This window comes from Chrysochloris asiatica, unplaced genomic scaffold (genome assembly GCF_000296735.1).
Source record: "Chrysochloris asiatica unplaced genomic scaffold, ChrAsi1.0 scaffold00132, whole genome shotgun sequence".
In the NCBI taxonomy this organism is placed as follows: domain Eukaryota; kingdom Metazoa; phylum Chordata; class Mammalia; order Afrosoricida; family Chrysochloridae; genus Chrysochloris; species Chrysochloris asiatica.
The window spans coordinates 6,062,770-6,079,087 of NW_006408650.1; the positions used below are offsets into that span (position 1 = coordinate 6,062,770).

Here is a 16,318-nt window from a genome sequence, read left to right on the forward strand (position 1 = left end):
ATATTATCTTCACTGTGTCCCAGGACAAGGGTCACCAGGGAGCCTCAGGGGGGACAGGGCACAGCTCTGTGTGCTGTGGCGTCTGTTTCAGACCCAGCAGCAAATAGTGGGACCTAGAGGCCCCCTGCACTAGCAACTGCTCACAGGATGGGGACCCCGGTGGCTCTGGCCCAGTCTCACCCACACCAGAAACAAGAACGTTGTTTTCCCCCACCCAGTGCTCTGTCCCGGTGGGGTCCTGGTGGTGACTGCATATCGCCAGCAGCCTAACGCCTCCCACAAGCGTGACCCTTCGCTCCTCTTTGCCGGCCGGGCTGCCTCTCCTACGAACTTTCATCCACCAGGACCAGCATTGAGGGCAGCGCCTGCTTCTTGTCTGCCTGTGTCATTAATACGCCACTCGGGATTTCTTTCTTCCCGTGTGTCTGCACCGCGGGGGAGGGAGTGTTGGCCGGAAGGAAAGGGGCGCAGGCCTCTGGCGACCAGGGTCAAGGATGTGTTCCAGTTCCAACAGCCGCTCCACCCCCGCGGCTGCAGCCCTAAGCCCTGAGGAGCCTGGGGTCCGAGTGGACCCCTGCGCTATCTCAGGAGAGACACTGAACCGCGGTCCGACCCCTTGGAGCAGCGGTGGGCGACCCGCCGCAAACGCCTGGCAGTGTCGGACTTTGAGTCAGTGCCCCGCCGCGTGAAGGGTGCACACCCGCCCCGGGGCGCACTCCTAGGCGCACGACGCCTCCCCACGCCGCGTGGACGCCCCCTCCTCCGAGACCCCCGGCAGACCGGCCACACCTACCCCGCTCCTCCCCGCGGTTAACTCCGCGGCGGCCGGGAGGGCGGGCGCCAGCAGCGTAGCCCCCACCCCGCGCAGCCTTCACCTTGTAGAAATTGGCTGGCGACACGGGGTTGGGGATTTGGAGCGTCTTTATTTTTTTTTCAGGCTTTTTCCTGCCGACCACATCCCCGCCCCCCGCTCGCGGTCGCCCGCCCCCCGCACATATACCCTGCACATACACACACACACGCACACTCACTCGCGCCCGGCGCGCAGAGATACAGACACGCTCCCGCCCTCCGGCGCGCTCGGCCCCTCGCCCGCCAGCCCCGCACGCAGCCGGCCCAGCGCCCGCGCCCCGCGCCCCGCCGCCGCCGAGCCCCCCGGGCCGGGCTTGCAGCTGCTCATGGAGAAAGTGCCGGGTGAGATGGAGATCGAGCGCAGGGAACGGAGCGAGGAGCTGTCCGAGGCGGAGAGGAAGGCGGTGCAGGCGACGTGGGCCCGGCTCTATGCCAACTGCGAGGACGTGGGGGTGGCCATCCTGGTGAGGTAGGTGTCGTCCTGGCCCGGCCGGGCCCGGGGGAGGGAGCGCGACCGTAGCTCCGGGTAGGGGCGGGCTCGGCCCAGGTCCGATCTCCGGCGACACCTCCCCAGCTGCGTTTGGGGCCCGGCCAGGGCTGGCTGGGCGCCTCGGGGTGGGTGAAGCTCTGGCTGAGCCTCTGCTGGCTCCAGGGCACGGAGCCCCCCAGGAATGAGGAAGCAGACGCAGGAGCGCACCTCTGTTCGCTCCGGGGCCTCAGAACTCCTACCCAGCCAGCCCGCGCCTCCTCACCAGCAACCACATCCCCGCCCAACCACTCAGCCAAGCCGCCACCATCCCTCCGCTTGGAGTGTGGGGGCTTTCCATTTCAGAGATGGGAATACTGAGTCTCCGCCAAGAAGGAGGCGGGGGCGAAGCGGAGCAGTCCCCTTCTCCAGCTCAGCCCCTAGTCGAAAAATCTTGCAAGAACAGAGCAGACCTACCAGAGCAGAAGTAAAAGAGTAAGAACCCTGAGATCGGGTGTTCCCAGCTGACCCATTTAGCCTGGAGACGATGGGCCAGAGGGAGCGCCAGGCACAGGTGAGTGGAGAAACCACTAGACGCCCCCAGGTACAGTCCTTGTGAGTTGGTTACAGCAGGCTAGAGCTTCACTCCCAAACCCCTATCCAGGGATGAAAGGCCCCATCTTGGGCTTAGGGGCGTTCAGGACCCACACTCCCCTTGTTGGTGGTGGTGTTTAGTTCCATAGAGTCAGTTCTGACTCATACCAACTGTGCCATAGTGTTTCCGAGGAGTGGCTGGTGAGTTTGAACCGCTAACCTTGTGGTTCAAACCGACCTGGTGGTCAAGTGCTTATCATACAGCGCCACACCATGACTCCCCTTAAGGACCCCCAAACAGGCTAGCAGGGCTGTTCACACACCTACACATGGGTGTGTGCACACGCCCCATTCCTATGAACTTAACATCACTAAGTTCTAACTTAACACCTTCTTCCCACTTGGGCTGGTCCCTGGGGTGCAGGCAGAGGCCCCCACCCATGTTCCAGCTGGGGGCTGGGAAACAAGGGGGAGGCATTGTCAGATCCAGGGCAGAGTAAAGTAGTCTTTGAAGGTAGGGATGAAACCTCCAAAACCTTCTCCTCAACACTCTTTCTCTGCTGCCTCCCCCAAGCCTGAGACCTCCCAGACTCCATATTGGTAGGCCCTGATTCCAACTTAGAAACACTTCCAAGGGTGCAGGAGTCAAAGAAGTGTTTCAGAGGTGCTTCTGAAGGGTTGCTGAGGTAAGGAAGCTGTTTGGGCAACCCAGATTGTCCTCCCAGACCCAGGAGCCCAGCTGGCCAAGGGGTGAGGGGGCGAAAGAGAAGGTTTTAAATCCTGGAGCCTTCGGACACCAGAGATGAAGTCTTGCACTGTGAGCACCCCACACAGGCAGTGGGGAGGGGACTGACCACATTGTATCCTATATCTGAGGAGGGCTGCCTCAGGGTGTACACAAGCCACCAAGAGGAAATGAGGCAAGACCACAGAGTACAGAGGCCCAAAGGACCCTGGTGGTCATCTGCTCCAACCCTGTCACTTGACATCAGGACACATAGAGACATGTCCAAAATCCATCTCTTGAGGGATCACTGAATTCCCCAGGCAGGGGCGGGAGCAGGGATGGGGTGGGGGTGGGGCCGAAGAAGGGGCTGCCCACTACAGGCAGGGCTGTAGGGCTATTTCTGTATAGAGAAGCACTTGGTGGAGATGCCTTCTTTCTCCCTATATACCCCTTCAAGCTCCCCACACCTGACTCCTGGGGGTGGGTATTATTTACTAAAGCACTTGGTGCTCAGAGGAAGCCCCCCTATTCATCCCGGAGTTGTTAAATGCCATTGAATCAGTTCTGACTCATAGCGACCCTATGATTAAGATTTTCTAGGAGCAGTTGGTGAGTTTGAACCACTGACCTTGTGGTTGGCAGTCTAGTGCTGATCCCACAGAGCCACACCAGAGAGAGTTGTTGTTGTTGTTGTTGTTGTTAGGTGCCATCAAGTCGGTACCGACTCATAGCGACCCTATGAACAACAGAAAGATACACTGCCCTGTCCTGGACCAACCTCACAATTGTTGCCAGGCTTGACACACACACACACACACATACACACACACACACACCCTTTCCTGCCCCCTATGTGGATGGGCTAACTTCTCCATGCATCCCTCTTTCTTTTCTCCTGCTGTCTGTCCAGTGGCGGGGAGGGCTGGCAGAAAGAGTTTAGAGGAGGTCTCTGCCCCCAGATCTTGCACCCTCCAGTCCTGCCACAATTCCCTCCTGTCCCTTACACACACAACAAACAAAAGGTCAGCAGTTCAAACCCACCAGCTGCTCCGTGGGAGAAAGATGTGGAAAGATGTCTAGCCTTGGAAGCCCTTTGGGGCAGTTCTACTGTGTCCCACAGGGTTGCTGTGAATTGGAACGAACACACCCATTCATCCACAAGGACCGGGCCTGAGACACACTCTCCCTCTGACACCTCATAGCTCCTAAAGGGGTCTGCTCTGGTGGAGGTAGATCTCACACTTCCACTGGCTGCCTGGGAGGAGGTGGTAAGGGAACACCCAGGCTTTGTGAAGACTCCCCTCCCAGTTGTAACTCTAACACCTCCCCCTCCCACTCAGACAAGCCTATTTAGAGCTTGCTTGGAAGCCCAGATGCCTCTGAGAACTGAGAAACTCCCCAAGGCTGGCTTCACCCCTCTACAGCTAGGGGGTCAAGGCGGGACAGATGTCCAGGCGCAAGGGACAGAGGGGATGAACTCATAGCCTGGCCTCTTCTGGCCCGGTGCGGGCCCTAAGCAGGAGCTTTCCAGCTGACATTTTTTCAAACCCATAAATGATATGTTAGACATTGAGACTGAAGATGTGCTTGCGTCCTGGGCGATGACTCCCCTCCTGGGGGCATTGTTGTTTGTGCCATCCAGTCATACCGACCCTGTATAGGACTGGTGGGTTTGAACCACAGACCTTGTGGTTAACAGTCCAGCGCTTATCCTACGGCACCACATCAGGACTCCTGTAAAGCAGTTTCTTTCTGGATCTTTCCTGGTCCAACACCTACTCCACTGGGCTAGCCGTGGGCAACAGTTTCCTAATCTATAAAAATCCACTGTGGTTAAGTCGATTCCTACTCAGAGGACCCTATAGCACAGCATAGAACTGCCCACAGGATTGCCAAGAGTAAAGCTTTACCTCATTATTCACCCATGGATTGACTAGTGAGCTTCAACCCCTGACCTTTGATAGAGCAGTCTGATGCTTAACCCACAGCACCACCAGGATTCCTTCCTAATCCACGAAGCTAGAACAAGCACAGTGCCACCTCCAGAAGGGATTGCGAGGATTAAGGAGTCCTGGTGTGGCGCTGTGAGCTAATGCGCTGGACTGCAAGGTCGGGGTGAACTGCAAGGTCGGTGGTTCAAGCTCACCAGCCGCTCCTAGGAAACCCTATACAGAGGCGCTGTTAGTCGGAACCGACCCGACGGCACTCCACAACAACAACCAACCGCACATGCTCAATAGATGTCCCCTATTTGTTGACGGTGCCCTGGTGGCACAGTGACAAGTGCTGGGCTGCTAAACTAAAGGTCGGTGGTTCAAACCCACCAGCTGCTCCATGGGAGAAGGATGTGGCAGTCTGTTTCCGTAAAGATTTACAACCTTGGAAACCCTTGGTGGCAGTTCTGCGCTCTCCTACTACAGGGCTGCTATGAGTCAGAATGAACGCCACAGTCACAGCTATTATTTCCTGAGTGGGACAAATGGTTAAGCGGTTCAGCTACTAACTGACAAGTTGGCAGTTTGAATCCACCCAGAGGGGCCCCGGAAGAAAGACCTGGCTGTCTACTAATGGGGAAACCCTGTGGAGCCCAGTTCTACTCTGACACACATGGGCTGCCTGGAGTCACAATCGGCTGGACTGATGGTCAATTGTTTCCTGATCAGTAAAATGGGTCTGAGATGTAGCCATGACATGTGGAGATGCTGTGCCAATATAAACCACTATTTACTGCAATCGTAAGACCCCCTCAGTCTGAGATCCTCACGTAAGTCCTGAGAGGGTGTTTCTCAGTGTTTCTGCAGAAAACTCTACTGCGTTTTCAGCTCCATAGTCTCATCTGTGAAGTGTCCAGCAGGAGGGACGTCCCTCTCTTTTGCAGCCAGGCAGGTTGTGAAGGTCACCCTGGGTCTGTGAGGGGGCCCGCTGAGGTCTCTATTTAGACTGCACCGGATCCTGGTCCAAGCCTCCTCTGCTGAGAGCAGCTTTGTTGCCCGAAGGGGTGGCCCAGGCCTAATGCTCTTTGCATATCTGCTCCAGCTCCCAGATCGCTGACTCTTGGCCAAAAGGCTGGTTTGGCACATTATCAGCTCTTTCAGGTCACAACCGGGGACACTCCAAAGACATGAAACGGCTTGATGACACAGCTCTGAGACACCCAATGTATTTTCTGAGAAGTTATGTCAGTTCCGACCAAGTTCCTGCGTATGCCTGACGTGATGCCCAAGCAGTGTGAAGTGATCTCAATGGCGCGCTGCATCCACAGGGCCCTGGGTCAGGGAACATAAGGCCAGGGCTCTGCCCTGGGGTTGTGGTGACTGGTCTGCGACACAGGAAAGAAACAGAAAGGCCATCTGAGAGAGACAGATGGGCAGGGGGAAAGTTGTAGGGCAGACCAGCTCGGGCAGGGACAGAGAGAAGCAAGTTTTCGAGGAGAGACTAAGAACAGCATTCTAAGCCAGAGGAAGATTGGCTCAAGAGTGGAATGTTTTCCTAACAGTGAACAAGGCTGGAGCAGAGGTGGCTCACATGTAGGGAGAATGTGGACATCTTGTTGGAGAAGAGAGTTTATCAGAAGCCTAGAATTTCATGTTGAGTTTTAACTTTGGTAAACAATGGGGAGCCATGGAATGTTTTGGAGTAGGAGAGCAACCTCATAAAAATGATATGTTAAGGAAAGCTAGACGATTTAAGAAAAACAAAGCGAGGGGGAAAGAATGAGGCTAGGAAGAGCTGGTGTAAGTTCCAAGACGTAGTGATGTGAAATAATTACCGCAGGACACAGATAAAAAGTCAATTGTTAGCTTTAATTAAATCAATTTTTACTCTGGACCAAAGAGGGGTACAGGGTCATGAAGATCTGGGCTCATTTCCTCCTGGCATTGGCTGAGCCACCTTTAACGACGTGACTGGAGTTGTTCTTTGCACATAAAGAGATGGGACGTTACCATAGTTACAGCACTGTGTTGAGGATTTGGCATACTGTTCTTCATTTCATCTTCACAACAACCCATGAGCTAGAAACAAAGATGCCCATTTTATAGATGTGGAACCTGAGGCTCAGAAAACTTAAATAACCTGTTAGAGGTCACACAGGCCTATAAATCTAGAACCAAGAGCTTTTCCCTGGACTGTGATTGGAACAGGTCTCGAGGGTGTATAGGGTTTGGGAAGGAGAGGCCCCAGAGTGGAAGCTGGCAGGAAATGGAAATGTTGGGAACCCAGTTGTTGCTTGAACAGTGGGTGGGTCTAGGTCTCTGTTTGAAGGGCAGCTATGTACAGCAGTGAAGACAGTTACTACGATGGGGGAGGCTCTTGCCTCTCCAGCCCTGCCCCCCCCCCATTATCCTGTCACTTCAGGGTGGGGTCCAAGGCAGCCCCCCTGCTTCAGTGCCCAACCCTTCCACAGGTTCTTTGTGAACTTCCCATCGGCCAAGCAATACTTCAGTCAGTTCAAGCATATGGAAGAGCCTCTGGAAATGGAGCGGAGCCCCCAGCTGCGGAAGCATGCCTGCCGGGTCATGGGAGCCCTCAACACGGTCGTGGAGAACCTGCATGACCCTGACAAGGTGTCCTCTGTGCTGGCCCTCGTGGGCAAAGCTCACGCTCTCAAGCACAAGGTGGAGCCTGTCTACTTTAAGGTATGCCCCTGGACACCCATCTCCCCACCCGTATCCCATCGCTGCCACACCCTCAGCGTCCAACTAATCCTGGAGCGGCTGTGAAAGGGAGAGTGGCGGCTGGTGTGGGTGGCCCTTGTCTTTGTGGGTTCTTGAAGTCACCAGGCTGTGTGTCCTAAAAGGATCCCTCAACCAGAGGCGGGGTACACAGGGTGATGGCGAGCCTCTTGGCTTCTGTAAAGATGTACAACCTCAGAAGTCGTGTGGGGCATTTATGCTCGGTCGGAACCGACTGGACAGCTGTGGGTTGGGTTGGGTTTGCAGTTGGGGCGCTGGGCTTCTGGGAGCAGGCAGCAGATGCTCACGCCTCTTCCTCCCTCTTCCCTCAGATCCTCTCTGGGGTCATTCTGGAGGTGATCCAGGAGGAGTTTGCTAATGACTTCCCCCCTGAGACGCAGAGAGCCTGGGCCAAGCTGCGTGGCCTCATCTACAGCCACGTGACCGCTGCCTACAAGGAAGTGGGCTGGGTACAGCAGGTCCCCAACGCCGCCATGTGAGGAGGGGGTGGGTGGGCTGGGCCGGGCTGACCGCTTCGGGGTCCAGGGGCTGACCACTGGAGCAGGAGCGGGTCGGGAAGGTCGGATCCAGGCAAGATCCTGCAAGGCTGTCTTTCTCCGGCTTTGGACCCATGTAGGCCCTGACATTTGTCTGCCCAGAGCAGGGAACACTTTCCCTAGAACACCGCAAGCCACAGCCAACAGGGCAGAGGTGCCAGCGGGCTCCTGGAGGGAAAGTTGCTCAGGCCAGTTCCGGCCACTTCCTCCCCAGGTACCAATCACATGAGGCTATGTGCTCATCCAACGCTGACCAGTGACCAAGGACTGGGGCCAGGAATATCACGAGGTAGTAGCACACACGTGGTGGCCCAAGCAGGCCCACGTGGGGGTCACTTAACTCACACGCTAGCAGGGAATGTCCACTTCTGGGCTGACCCCGGATGGGCCCGGAGATGGCTCGAGGAGGGTGGCCAGCCTCAGGGATCCAACTGACAAGGAACATGAGGGAAGGGCCAGTTAGTCCGTCCCCAACACCATGGCGACTGGGAACACTCCCGCCTCCCTGGGCCCCCAAGGGGAGGCTGGTTCTGGGAGTTGAGTGGGGGGAGTAGGAAGAAGAGGGATGGACGCAGGATTGGGAACCAGGGGTCAGCCAGCAGCTCAGGATACACACTGTCCAGAGACATTTCCAGCAGTTTCCCATGGAAAAGACTAAAGTCCCTCCCCTGGCTCCGCACTGACCCTCAGAATCCCCCACTGCCCACGCACAAGCTTCTCCACCCAGCCCCTCAGGGGATGTACCCTGAGGTCGGCCTAGGAGGCCAGACCTCCCAACCTTCCTGTCGCTGACCACACTGGTTCCTGCTCCTGCCCCCAGGAGGGGAGCCTCAGCAACCACTGGTTGTGACCAAGCCAGGTCCAGATGTGCACAGCTGGCCCTGGTCAGGCCCAAGCAGGGTGGACAGAAGACAGGCAGGCGCATGTATCTGCCTGGGGGGGATGGGCACCAAAAGGGCCTGGAGGACTGAGGGAGGCAGTGGGGACCATGAAGGGGTGATAGGGAGGGAAGGGGTTTTACCCCCCCACTGCCCCCCCCCCCCCCACCTCACCCCCACCTCGCCAGGCTCTACTGCCAGGGATGAGTTTGTTTACAACCAGGAGACAAGACTTCCTGCTTCTCTAGAAGAGGGCTTTTTTACAGGGGCCTAGGGGGACGTCAGGGGGGTACGTACATCACAGAGCTGGCCCAGCCAGGCCCCCATGAATCAGAAACACATGGAAACGTTTCCCGACATGACTCCCTGTCCCCTCCCCTCCCCTGCCCCAGCTGGACCCCAGGGACTTAGATCTTGCCAAGCCCCAAACATTAGGAAACCGCCAAAATCTCTTTGTCTGCCCTGTCTCTGCTGATTTTGGAAGGAGGGAGAATGGGTCGTGATGGAGATTGGGGGCCGCAGCCCATTCTCAGGTGACCCACACACACACTAGACCCCCAACTCTGGCTTCCTGGGGACACAGATGTACACCCCCTAAGAAGATGTCTCCCTGGACCCCTGGCCTCACCTCCAGACCCAACACACTGCCAGGGTAGAAATGGGTGTGGTAGCGTTAAAGAGCAGTGTTCTAGAGAAGATTCCATCCAACTCCTCTTATCTTCTCAGGGCGGCTGTGGTGGGCCAGACGCCACTGTTTACCATACTGTCTCTGCTTGAGGGTGTGTGAGCTCTCATGTGGGTGGAGGGGTCAGGAGTTCAGAAGGGAATATGGTGGGTACCAGCCAGATGCCATCAGAGGTACAGCAGGTACGGCAAGTGCCCGGGCACTGCTTTCAGGAGGACCACTGAGGAGTGTTTACTAACCTAGTTGGGTCCAACACTCTTCCTCAAGCATAGGAGGCATCCAGGACCATGAGGAGCGGGGGACAAAGTAACACCAGATAAGACTAGGAATGACAAATGTGAAAGACCCATAACTGAGGCAGTTGGACAAGACCGACCGGGTGGGGTGGGGAGCCTGTTTCTGCAGACACATTGTCACTCTCTGCGTCTTTTCACCTTGAAATGGTGGTGAGAGCACAATTTAGAGATTGTCCCAGGTATTCTTGCTACGCCTCTGGTTCAAACAAAGAGGTTGCATGTACGGAGCAGGCAAGAAGGCCTACAGACAGGCCACCGGCATCTGCACCAGGCTACAGTGAGGCCCGTGGGTTTGGATACCACTGGATTCTCAAGGAGGTGGCAGGACAGAGGTCACAAGCTGGGGACTCAGGCTGCCACGTGTAGCAGGAAGGGAGCTAGAGCTTGCCTTTGTGGGGCATGCTTTCTACTGTGGTGCTGGGTCGGGTCTCCTGCAAAGTGCCAGCCCCGGATCCTGCCCTTTATAACTGGCCACCTCCATCTCCTGTCTCGTCCACAGCCCACCGGCTACAGTGCCCTCTTCGGGGCCTTAGGACCCCCTCCCACCTGCCCCCTTCCCTGGCAGCACCTTGAGCAGAAGGCTGAGTTAGAAGACCCTCCTTGACCCTCCATCCCTGGGTGCCAAGAACGCTGGAGGAATCCCTGACTCGACTTCCCAGAAGGAGGCCTCTGCCGCGGCTGCAGTCCCCTGGAGCTGCCAGGAGGTGGCGCCAACTGTCCTGATGCTGACCCCCGCGGCCTGCCTGTGGGGTGGAGGGGGGCCCTTCCAGGCAGAGCTGGGCCCACCCTTCTTAGCTTTTCTACTCACTGTTCTAGCGAGACCTAGCTGAGCGGCTGGCGGGAAGCAAGGGGCAGGTCTAGAAGCCTCTCCAGGAATAAACCAGCCCCGCGTCCATCGGCCTGACCAACCAGCATGCAGGCCTCAGTATTACCTATCTAGAGTCTAATGTACACACATTTACCGTATATACAAATATATTCTATATACAATCTATATAAATATATAATATATATATATCAAACAAAACTCCAAACCCATTGCTCTCAAGTTGATTCCAACTCGTAGTGACCCTGTAGGTACAGAGTAGAATGAACGGTTCCAAGAGATTTCCAAGGCTGGAAGCAAATCACATCTTTCTCCCGAGGAGTGGCTGGTGAATTTGAACCTCCGACCTTTCGATTAGCAGCTGAGTGCTTTAACACTGCGCCACGAGAGCTCCTCTAATATACAAACACGCGAACATATCTATAATGTCTATCTGTGGGGCCCAGAGGCACTGTTATCTTTGGGCTATTCTCTGGGCAGAAAACAGAGGGTCCTGGCAAAGATGGGGGTCCCCCACCAGCATAGAGAGGATCTGGGTTTGTCCAAGAGGGGTTGAGGTGACCCATGAGATGGCAAAACTCAGCCCCCCACATTCCTGCATTCTTGAGGACCCTCCCCCTAAAAGGATTTGACTCATGACTTGTCCCAGAATGTGTGAGGGCAGACAGAGGGTCAAAAGTTCCAGGTAAGAGAATGGAACTGAGGCAGGGGTGACCGTGAAGACATCTCAAAGGTCAACCCTGTCACTGAGCCCAGAAGGGTGGTCCAGGCTGAAGGTGACAGGCCAGAGCCCAGATCTAGTCCCAGAAGCAAGAGAGCTCCTCTTGGTAGTAGTCCGTGCTACTACCGTCTGCCCACCTGGGTCGGCCTTGTTGGGGGACCCCTGTGTGTGTCCTCGGTCACATGTATCGTCTCACAGCTGTTACTGCTGCGGTTGCCGTACCTGTATTTCCTGTCCCTCATGTTGCTATCTGTATAACTGCTGTCCTCCTTTCGTTGTCTCTGATGTTTGTAAGCAGACCCAGCCATGTCATTAAACAGGCCCTTCTTCCTGTGTCTGCACAGTCTCTTGGTCTTCTGCCACCTGCCGCTCGCCCATCCCCTCTCCTTTGTTCTGTGGGCTCTGACTTTTCCTTGAAAGGAGGACCTCCCTCTCCTCTCCATGGGGACACCCCTCAGCCTTGGCTGGTCGTAGGCCTCGACATCACCTGAGTTCCATGTGCACGCAGATCTTTGAGTTGGGGTGTAAGCGATTCTGGGGCCCTGCATCTGTTTAATCAGAAACAGGGTGGAGACTGGAAGCTGACATTTGGGGGGGGGCTCCCATGGGGTAGGCCTGTGCTTGTTAAAAAGCCAAAGTGCTTTGTGTCTTTTGTTCTAAAATAGCTCTTCCCTGGCAGGACAGGAGAAATGAAGAAGGGATCAAGGGAGAACTTTCAGAAGGGTCCCACTTGCCCGAGTGTTGAATGAATTTGGCGTTAGTTATGGGTGATTCCAACTCCTGGTCACCCCATGTGTGTGGAGTCAAGATGCTTCATTAGGTTCTCAACTTGTTGGAAACATTGCCAGGCCTTTCTTCCAAGGTGCATCTGGGTGGGTTTGAACAACCAGCTACAGTGGCACTGCCAAGGATCAGCCGGGGTCTTCCAGATCTGAGTCTGGGTGTTCCACTTGGGAAACACTGAACCCATCCCTGCTGCTCAAGTTACAGGTGGTGGACCAGTCTCTTGACATCCATTAACACCCCAGCACCTTCTCTGACCTCTCAGCTCCCAGACTTCCTTCTCAAGCCCTCTACCCAGACAGCATCCCCTCCGCCAACCCCTGCAACCCAGGCTGGAAGCTGCAGTCAGCTACAACAGCTCCCCAGAAAGGGACAAGAGGCGGCAGAGAATTGGGAAAGGGCCTCTCCCCAGTAAGGGACAAGAGGCGGCAGAGAATTGGGAAACGACCTCTCCCCAGAAAGGGCTCCAACCAGCCTGGGAAAATACAGCTGACGGATGGAGGACAGGCTGGTCTCCCAGTCTAGGGGTCCTCCAGGGCAGGCTATGCCTTCCTTTCCTGGGCCTGGCACTGCAAAGTGTTCCAGAGATGTCCAAAGAATAAATAAACGCAAGTCTTCGAAAGCAGGAACATCACATGGGCCAAGAGTTAGTTGTGTGAGCCCAGCCTTTCCAAGCCAGAGGAGAGGGGGGCGTGGCCCAGATGGTGCACCAGCTCAGTCGCGTCTCCCGATAGGATAGTTCTAATCCTGTCAGCCCTCATTTCAAACAAAAACGGTTCCATTTACACAAATACAACATATTGCTGGTGTCATTGAGTCTATTCCAACTCATTGCAGCCCCATGTGATGGAGAACTGCCCCATAGGATTTCCTAGACCGACATCTTTTTGATCGCCGGTCTTTCTCCAGGGAGGCGCTGGGTGGGATCGAACCACAGACTTTTCAGTCAGCAGTCAAGTGCTTAGTTGTTGCGCCGTGGGGGCTCCTCAGGTAAAACTTACCTATGAAAATAGAAACCAAATCAGTCCTAGCTTGGGACAGGTGATGGGTGTGGGAATATTGATTACAAAAGAGGGGACTTTTGGGGGGTTGATATAGTGGACTTCAAAAAGTTCGTGGAAAATGGAATTAAAAATCTTTAATTAAAAAATTAAAAGGCTTGAGGGGAGGGAGGGGGAACTGTAGGGGGCGGGTTTCTAGGATATACCCTTTGGTTGGTTGATGCATGGAGGGGATTGGAATCATGGCAATGAGATGATATACGATGGAATGAATGTAAAACTAAAGTTCTCTCATGTAAACTATCATATAATTCAAAACAAAACATTAAAAAAAAAAAATTAAAAGTCTTTTTCCATAACATTTTTTTAAGCCCCTGGTAAGGTAGACTTGAGGCCTGCCTTTGGAGGTAGATAAGGAGGGGAGGGCATATACCACTGAGCCCAGCCCTGGGGTCGTGGAGTCGGTTCCGACTCAGAGTGACCCTGCACAGGGTTTCCAAGGCTCTAAGTCTTCACGGGAGCAGAACGCATCATTTCTCCCAAAGAGAAACTGGTAGTTTCGAACTGCTGACCTTGAGGTTGCCAGCCCGACTCGTAACCACTACGCTACCAGAGCTCCTGGGGCTAGGGACTGGAAAAAGACAGGGTGAGAAGCAGGAATCCTGGGAGAGAGAGTAGGGGCAGAAAGGTGGATGGGAAGGGAGTCAAGAGGGCCAAGGTAAAAGAAGTAGACGCAATCAAGTGTCTCAGGACAACGGGCTGAGCTGGTGAAAGTCTCGGACAGGAAAGCCTTCCGCCTCCCCCTTCACTTCAGCTTAAAGGTGCAAAAGGAGCCTCTGAGCCAGTCAAAACTGGAATCATTCTTGAAAAAAGGTTCTCCTTACCCCCTGGAGAGAAGGTGCTGGAAAGGAGCCAGTCACCCAGGGTTGGGGCTGCAACTCCGGACTGGTGAGGCAAGATTAAGGTCGCAGTGCAGGGTGCGGGCAGGGGAACCATGTCTGCGTTTTATTTTGTGCTTTTCCCTGCACTCAGAGGTGGCCTTCCCGATGAAGAGCTGAGCAACTGGGTCAGCCTCCCCGGCGTGCTCACGCTGTGAGCGATGGGGTGTCTGGAGTAGGGAAGAGGCGGGGAGCTGCGCGCTTTTCCGACACAAAGCGGTCCAGGTCGTGCGCGGCCCCACAGCGACCCCTGCTGGCTACGTCAGAAACGCCACCAAGGAAGCTGCGGCCGCCTGTAGTTAAGTGCTGTCCAGAGGGTTCCGACTCAGCGCGACCCAGTGCCCAACTGATGGAAACACTGCCCGGCCTGCGCAAAACTCAGTAGTTACGTTTGAGCTCATTGTTTCTGCCACCTTGTCAACCCACCGCATTGGGGTCTTCCTCCTTTAACCAAGCAGATATCCTCCAGGGAATGGTTCTTGGCATGACCAAGGTACTAGAGAGGATTACTGGCTGCTCTGGATGTATTTCTTCCAACACAGATTGGTTTGTTCTTCTGGAAGTCCATGGCACTTTTAATATTCTTCCCCAACACCATAATTCAAATGCATCAATTCTTCTACGGTCTTCTTTATTTATTCATTATCCAACTTTCACATGTATATGACCGGATTGAAGATAGCATGGCTTGGGTCAGGCACACTTAAGTCCTTAAACTGACATCTTTGCTTTTCAACACTTTAAAGAAGTCTTGTGCAACAGATTTTCCCAATGCAATACATTGATTTCTTGACTGCTGCTTCCATGAATGTTGATTGTGGATCCAAGCAAAATGATGTCTTTAACAACTTTAATCTTCTCTCCATTTATCATGATGTTATTTATTGGTCCACTGGTGAGGATTTTCATTTTCTTTACATTAAGGTGCAACTCATGTTGAAGACTGAGCCCTTGGTAAATTACCTTCTTCCCAAAGCCCCACCTTACTCCTCACATTAAAGGAGGCATCACTGATTTATAGTCCTCCCAAAATTTTCATTTCTACTCAGTTCCCTGACAACCACTCCCAGCCTATGCCAGCAGCTGACCTTTTTCCACCACTCTCCCATTCTCTCTAAAGCTCCTATCTTGTGAGTTGTTGTTGTCAGTTTGAGTTGCGTTGTTGTCCACTTAATACCATATAGATAGCTCTGGTAGCGTAGTGGTTACGAATCGGTCTGAAAACCTTAAGGTCAGCGGTTCGAAACTACCAGCCATTCTGCAGGAGAAAGATGAGGCTTTCTACTCCCGTAAAGATTTACACCCTTGGAAACCCTGTACAGGGTCACTATGGGTCGGAACCGACTCGACGGCACTTAACAACAACAACAACAGATAGATCTTAAAAGACCATAATGCAAATGATTACATATTCTTGAGTGTTTTTGTGTACATCAAACCCTCTCCCCCCCAAAAAAACCCTGTGGGAATAGAAGCAAATGCTTTTGAATGGTGATGTATAGAGGGGATTATAATCATTGCAATAATATGAAACACCAAAGGATGAGTGCAAAACTGATGTTCTCCAATGTAAACTATCACTCAATACACAATAAAAGCATTAAAAAATTAAAGAAAGAAAGAAAAAGTCTATCCTTTGTCACAAAGTTATTGCTAGGATTAAATGAGATGGCGATATGAAATCATACACATATACAATGTTGTCAATATCTATTTCCTTCTGGTATCCTTTCAAATTAAATAAAGAAACATCCAAAGAGCAAAAAAAGAAGACGTGTATAGACCTACATGGAGAAATATGTCAAGAAACAGTTGCTTCGTGGGCCGGCAACGTCGGGCGCATGGGGTCCCCAGCTGATCTCCTCCCTCCCTGCCTTCCTCGGATGGCGGCTGTTTATGCTGGACGTGTGGCCAGAGACGGGTAAGGATCACGTGGAACCTCGGCTACTTGGGACAGAGACATTGCCATGCTGCAATGAGTCTCAATGACTGGTAAGACTGAGGAATTCGCACTGACCACCTAAGACAGGCAGCGTCCCTTAAACAATCAATAAATAAGGAGGACTCAGATGCAGACAGCACAGACCCGGTCAGGAGGCCAAGCCCCTGTGGGCCCAAGCGTTGTTGATCGTCCAAACCATAGGCTCTGAGGATCAGACTACCTAGTAGACATAACAAACTGTCCCTCATCTGATTATTCAGTAATGCTTGTTAGTAATCTCATACGTGAGCCCTGGATATCCACAGACAAATGTAAAAACCTCCCCTAAAAGCCGAGACTGTAAATTCCAATAAGCCAAGTCCCCCCCCCCCATCCAAAA

The 16,318-nt window shown here is 53.8% G+C and overlaps 1 protein-coding gene across 1 annotated transcript; it reads left to right on the top strand.

Annotated features, from left to right (window-relative positions):
* The first annotated feature begins 1,143 nt into the window (after nucleotides 1-1,143).
* On the top strand, nucleotides 1,144-10,316 carry CYGB (cytoglobin). The gene is made up of 4 exons (XM_006869548.1): nucleotides 1,144-1,321; nucleotides 7,045-7,276; nucleotides 7,645-7,808; nucleotides 10,228-10,316. The coding sequence occupies exons 1-4, from the start codon at nucleotides 1,179-1,181 to the stop codon at nucleotides 10,259-10,261; spliced, it is 573 nt and encodes a 190-aa protein (XP_006869610.1). The 5' UTR covers nucleotides 1,144-1,178; the 3' UTR covers nucleotides 10,262-10,316.
* Nucleotides 10,317-16,318: the final 6,002 nt, after the last annotated feature.

Excerpts from the sequence above, each read along its gene's own strand:
- CYGB (XM_006869548.1), top strand. The coding sequence starts at position 1,179 with ATGGAGAAAGTGCCGGGTGAGATGGAGATCGAGCGCAGGGAACGGAGC. Across the intron at positions 1,322-7,044 it reads GGGGTGGCCATCCTGGTGAG|GTTCTTTGTGAACTTCCCAT; the intron begins GTAGGTGTCGTC and ends ACCCTTCCACAG. Across the intron at positions 7,809-10,227 it reads CAGGTCCCCAACGCCGCCAT|CCCACCGGCTACAGTGCCCT; the intron begins GTGAGGAGGGGG and ends TCTCGTCCACAG.